We start from the raw sequence: 6,021 nt of genomic DNA, 5'->3' as shown, positions 1-6,021 counted from the left end.
CCCCAGGTTAGGGAGAGCAGGAAAGCCAGATATGGGGAAGGGGCAACATCAGCTGCTCCCCTTCTCCCCCACACGTCTCTGCCTGTTTTCAATGGATTTCTCAGCTCCAGTCACACCCAGTCTTATTGGTGTATCCAAGGGCAGGGTCTGGAAAGAGGGGCGCAAATTTGCCCCAGCCTCCACCCCCAAGCCAGCACTGGACACTAAGGACGAACAGAAAAGCCAACCTTCCCTTCCATGCAGTCCTACTTGGAAAGGGAGATTTTAGTCACATGTACAGAGGGCTGCTTGCTAGTAGATTTTTTTTTCTTTTTTCTTTTTTTTCTTTTTTTTAAAATTTTCATTTAAATTAAGTTCCACCAGTGCCTCCCACCCTCCAAAGTGTCCCACCCCTCCCCAAACCCCTCGCCACTCCCCAAATCCACTCTGGTGAGGCCGGGGTAGCCAACTGACTCTTGTCAAGGAAGGAACTGGGCTTTGAACCTCGCCCTGTGCTGCTAGCTTCCCGGCCCCCCCTCTCCAGGGGTCTCATGCCAATTCTTCCGCGCATCAGCCCCCTTAAGAAGCCCCTCCCGATCCTGGGCACCTCACTTCTAGCTTAGCTGTCAGCTGTCCATCACTTCTTGCTGTGCACCCCCACTCACTGCACCCCAAGTCTGATTGTGCTTTTCTCTCAATAGAAAGCCGGGAGAGACTGGGGAAATTATCCCAGTTATCCCTGTGTTTGTCCCTCTTGTAACTTCTCCCAAACAGGAGGAGCTCTCAGGCCTGGGTGGGGGCCCCGGGTGGGCGAGGGGGGCCCCGGGTGGGCGAGGGGGGCCGTTCAACCTGTGTGCTGGAAGGAGAGACTTCCTCTTGAACAGTGTGCTGTTGTAAACATATTTGAAAACTATTACCAATAAAGTTTTGTTTTAAAATAAAAGTGTCGCTGGTATTCCCGACTTCGATCACACCGTCACACCCTCAGGGTGTTGGAAAGGGAATTTCGGACCTCAGCGTCCAGGCTCTGGAGACCCCGGCTCGGGGACCCTGGAGAAACCGGGCTTAGCTGGAATTCCTGCACTTCCTCCGCCCAGCCAGAGAAAGGAGGGGTGGGGTGGGCAAACTGTCCTTTGACCCTGAGTTCGGGGTCTTCAAATCTGCTCGCACCCCTACTTCGTCTAGTCCTGGACCGAAGGGGCACTGGAGGAAGGTGCCCGGACCGGTACGGCCAAACTGCAGCGGGATCGAACGGGTGGAAGGAGAAGGGGAGACCCGCACGCCCCCAAGCCCTCATCTAGGTGCGGCAGGGCCGCTGGTGAGCTCTCCGCGGCTCCCCAGAAGCGCGGCGCGTCGGGCCACGGCGCGGCTAGTTCCCGGTAAGTGCGGTCCCGAGAGCGCTGCGCGCGGAGAGGCGTGGAGAGGGGGCTGGGCGCCGAGGACGTCTGGGTCCCGCGCCCAATGGCTGGAGGGCGGCCGAACGCCGCCCGCGCGCCCCGCCCGCCCCCTGTCCCCTCCCCCCCTGCGCTCCCCTCCCCCTCCCCCGCCCGCCGCGCTCCCCGCCCCCGATCCGGCGCCAACTCCGCGGCGCCTCCTTAAAAAGCGCGCGGGAGTTGTAAGGGGGGGCCGGAGCGAGCCGGAGTGAGCTAGAGAGCCGGGTACACGGGGCGGGCGGGGGCCTGGGCTCCACCTTAAAAGCGGGCGCGTGGGGGTGGGAGGGAGCGAGGAAGGCGGGCAGCGGGGGAGGGCGAGCAGGAAGGGGGGTCGGAGTGTCCCGGGCGCAGGGCGCGCGTGCGGCGGCGGCGGCGGGGAGGGGCCGGCCGCGCCGCGCTCCCCTCCTCCCTCCTCGCATCCCCGGCCCCGCGCGCGCCCAGCAGAAGCGGGGCTGTTGTGTGCGTGCGTGCGAGTGAGTGAGTGTGTGCATATTTTTTCCTCTTTTCTTTCTCTCTCACTATTTTTTTTTCTGTCTCTCTCGCGCGCTCTCCTCTCTCTCTCTCTTTTTTTTTTTTTTTTTTTTTTTTTTTTTTTGCGAAGAAACAGCAGCGCCGCCGCCGCTCCGCCGAGGCGCTGCGCCCCCCGGGGGGAGGCGGAGGAGGCGGGCAGCGGCGGAGGGAGGGGAGCGGGGAGGGGGCGCCGCGCTGGGAGGGAGGCAGCGCGCACCGTGCAGCCGGGCCGGGCGGGAGGCATGGCGGGGCCCCCGGCCCTACCCCCGCCGGAGACGGCGGCGGCCGCCACCACGGCGGCCGCCGCCTCGTCGTCCGCCGCTTCCCCGCACTACCAAGAGTGGATTCTGGACACCATCGACTCGCTGCGCTCGCGCAAGGCGCGGCCGGACCTGGAGCGCATCTGCCGGATGGTGCGGCGGCGGCACGGCCCGGAGCCCGAGCGCACGCGCGCGGAGCTCGAGAAACTGATCCAGCAGCGCGCCGTGCTCCGGGTCAGCTACAAGGGGAGCATCTCGTACCGCAACGCGGCGCGCGTCCAGCCGCCCCGCCGCGGAGCCACCCCGCCCGCCCCGCCGCGCGTCCCCCGCGGGGGCCCCGCCGCGCCGCCGCCCACGCCCGCCCCGCCGCCCGCGCCCGTCGCCGCCCCGACCCGGGCACCCCGCGCGGCCGCCGCCACAGCGCCCCCTTCTCCCGGCCCCGCGCAGCCGGGTTCCCGGGCGCAGCGGGCCGCGCCCCTGGCCGCGCCGCCACCAGCGCCCGCCGCGCCCCCGGCCGCGGCGCCCCCAGCCGGCCCGCGCCGTGCACCGCCGCCCGCCGTCGCCGCCCGGGAGCCGCCGCCGCCGGCGCCGCCACAGCAGCAGCAGCCGCCACCGCCGCAGCCACAGCCGCCGCCGGAGGGGGGCGCGGCGCGGGCGGGCGGCCCGGCGCGGCCCGTGAGCCTGCGGGAAGTCGTGCGCTACCTCGGGGGCAGCGGCGGCCCCAGCGGCCGCCTTACTCGCGGCCGCGTGCAGGGGCTGCTGGAAGAGGAGGCGGCACGGAGCCGTCTGGAGCGCACCCGCTTGGGAGCGCTCGCACTGCCCCGCGGAGACAGGCCGGGACGGGCGCCGCCGGCCGCTAGCGCACGCGCGGCGCGGAGCAAGGTGAGCGCACCGGGCAGGTGCGGGCGAAGTTGGCGGGGACTAGAGTCCCGGGAGGGAGCGGGACGTCAGGTGTCCGGGGTTCGTCCACGGTCCCCGCGGATTCAGAACGCGGTGATCTTGGTCAGTGTCCTGATCTGCCGGAGCCTCAGTTTCCTCGGTTGTAAACCGAGAATTGCTGATAGTAGCGACCCCTGGGGGTTGTTGAGCGAGTTTAGTAAGACTTGGCTATTGAGGGCTTTATTAACCCAGAGCCTGGCACGGAAACGACAGCATAAAAGTTACTCCGTGTTGTTGTCAAAGGTGGCGTCGGACATTGGATTCCATCCGGGACTAGAAGAACTCTAACTCTGCCTGCTTCTTTCTCTGGCCCCAGAGAGGTGGAGAAGAGCGGGTGTTTGAGAAAGAAGAGGAAGACGATGATGAAGACGAGGAGGAGGAGGAGGAGGACAATATATCAGAGGGCTCAGAAGTGCCTGAGAGTGACCGCCCCGCAGGTGCTCAGCACCACCAGATTAATGGAGAGCGGGCCCCTCAGAGTGCGAAGGAAAGGGTCAAGGAGTGGTCGTCCTGTGGACCCTACCAGGGCCAGGATGAAGGGCGGGGACCAGCACCTGGCAGCTGCACACGCCAGGTGTTCTCGATGACAGCTATGAATAAAGAAGGGGGGTCAGGTAAGGACCCCCTTGGGGTCGGGCGGTGCAGAGCAGGGAGCTGTGACCTCTAGCCTGGAGACTGACTGCCACTTGCTTTTGCTTCCCAGCTTGTGTTACAGCTGCTCCAGATTCGCCATCTCCTGTGCCTTTGCCCCCAGGAAAACCAGCCCTACCTGGGGCTGATGGGACACCTTTTGGCTGTCCGTAAGTGAAGGCGTTAGGAACATTGGGGTTAGCGCCTGGCGTGTTGGACAATCAGAGCTGTATGGTTGTATGGTGGTCATTGTTGCTCTCTGTTCTGATGCAGTCCTGGACGCAAAGAGAAGCCAACCGACCCAGTGGAGTGGACAGTCATGGATGTGGTGGAGTACTTCACTGAGGCAGGCTTCCCGGAGCAGGCCACTGCTTTTCAGGAGCAGGTGAGTTCCCAGCCTGCGACTGCACACGGCTCTGCCCAGGCCCTCACAGGTGTCCACTGACCTGCCCTTTCTGTCCTGCCCAGGAAATTGATGGCAAGTCTTTGTTGCTCATGCAACGGACAGATGTGTTGACTGGCCTGTCCATCCGCCTGGGCCCAGCCCTGAAGATCTACGAGCACCACATCAAGGTGCTCCAGCAAGGCCACTTTGAGGAGGATGACCCTGATGGCTTCCTCGGCTGAGTGCCAGCCTTGCCCCTACCCCAGCCAGTCCAGATCATATCACAGCGCCCTTACAGTCCAGGAACTGGACATAGGGACACCCTCGACCTTCCTAACAGACTCCAGTGAGGGGGTACCCTCCTCCATTTCCCCATTTTCTCACACCCCTACCTTAGTACACCCCCCTCCACAGCCATGGAGTGTGGGGTAGGAGGACTTGGTTAGCCCATTCACAGGGGCCACCCTTTCTCCCCAAACCAGGACATTTTTGAAAAAAAGAAAATCAGGGGAGCTTCCTGTGGCCCCCAAACCCTCTTCAGTTCAGCCAGATGTTATCTTATATAAGTGTTCTGTTCTGCCTGTCCTGGTGGTGGGTTCTGCTCCGCCACCCATTCCCTCCCCCCCCACCCTGACCTCTAGCCTCTGGAAAACAGGTGAGGTAAGGGACCTTGGATCCTCTGGCTCCTTCCCTTTCTGTCTGTTCATTGTTGCTCCACCTGGCTGTATTGCTTTTTAATATTGCACCGAAGGTTTTTTAAATAAAACTTTAAAAAAAAAAAAGAGTCCATTTTTCTGAATGGAGGCAGGAGGTGCAAAGAGCCTTGAGTTTAGTGTGGGGGCAAGAGGGAAGAACAGTGCCTGCTTTACCCAACCCCCCAGATGGACTGACTCCAGGGGACCCTTGCCAAGCCTGCAGAGAGTGTGCCATGGTTCCATTCCCCGTGCTACAGAACGGAAGTAGTGTTGGCAGCACATGTCAGCATTTCAGAGACAGAAGCGGGATCAGGACAAGGCTAGCCTTAGCTACATAGTGAGTTCAGGCCCAGCCTAGGTTACCTACACTTGTCTCGCAAAAAAAAAAAAAAAAAAAAAAAAAAAAAAAAACCACAAAACTCTAGGACCAGAATAGTTGCTTTGTCTTGTCATCTCATTCCAGAACCACCTGTCAAGCGTTTGTTGAGTGACTAACCGTTAACTGCACACTTGTTGGGCCTTTAGTTGTTTACTCTCTAGTTTCATGAAGCAGATGTCATAAAAACTCACTTTATAGAACGGGACAAATGAGTTTGATGCAGTCAAAGTGAGGGTCATGCAGGACACTGACACCTGTTGCTGCTAGCCTTCTAATTAATGTATTTTGCTTCCTAGCCAAACTTAAGTGCCAATCAGTCTTTGCACTTGGATAGGAATCCAATCTACAAGTGTCAGAGGTGTGTTCCCCGACCAGGGCAGGCATATTGGAATAAAGGAGACAATGGGATAAACCAAATCACTGTCTGAGGGTCTTTATTGTGGAAATGACTGCTAGTCACTAGTCTCTTGTAGGTTCACCGGCAGATCCCAACTCGATCAGTGAAGAATCTGATCTTGGGGGTCAGCGGCTGGGGTGGAGCCTAGGCCTCTCGGTAACCCGCATTCCCCAATTCCTAACATGTTAGGGATCCCCTCCAGCCTGGTCAACGACCTGGGAGAGAGAAGGCGCCAACCTGCAAACATCTACTAGGCCGGTCTGGAGCTCCGCCCTTGGCATCGCCCTGCCCCGCGCGCCAGGTGCCGGCTGAGCTCTGTGCGCGGCCCTCCGCGTGCTCCAATTCAAAAGAGGCGAAAGCCTCGCGGGGCGGCGCCGGCAGAGACGTCGAGGCTGGTTCGAGGGGGTGACGGTG

The 6,021-nt window shown here is 61.2% G+C and overlaps 1 protein-coding gene across 1 annotated transcript; it reads left to right on the top strand.

Moving 5' to 3' along the window:
- The first annotated feature begins 1,737 nt into the window (after positions 1 to 1,737).
- On the top strand, positions 1,738 to 4,905 carry Samd1 (sterile alpha motif domain containing 1). The gene is made up of 5 exons (XM_057753746.1): positions 1,738 to 3,064; positions 3,438 to 3,735; positions 3,825 to 3,921; positions 4,025 to 4,136; positions 4,220 to 4,905. Exons 1-5 carry the CDS (start codon positions 2,165 to 2,167, stop codon positions 4,376 to 4,378), a joined length of 1,566 nt encoding a protein of 521 aa, XP_057609729.1. The 5' UTR covers positions 1,738 to 2,164; the 3' UTR covers positions 4,379 to 4,905.
- The last annotated feature ends 1,116 nt before the right edge of the window (positions 4,906 to 6,021 follow it).

The sequence above is a fragment of the Chionomys nivalis genome, chromosome 21 (genome assembly GCF_950005125.1).
Source record: "Chionomys nivalis chromosome 21, mChiNiv1.1, whole genome shotgun sequence".
NCBI classification, from domain to species: domain Eukaryota; kingdom Metazoa; phylum Chordata; class Mammalia; order Rodentia; family Cricetidae; genus Chionomys; species Chionomys nivalis.
The sequence above is the reverse complement of the archived record's forward strand: the minus strand, read 5'-3'. Positions and strand labels throughout refer to the sequence as shown.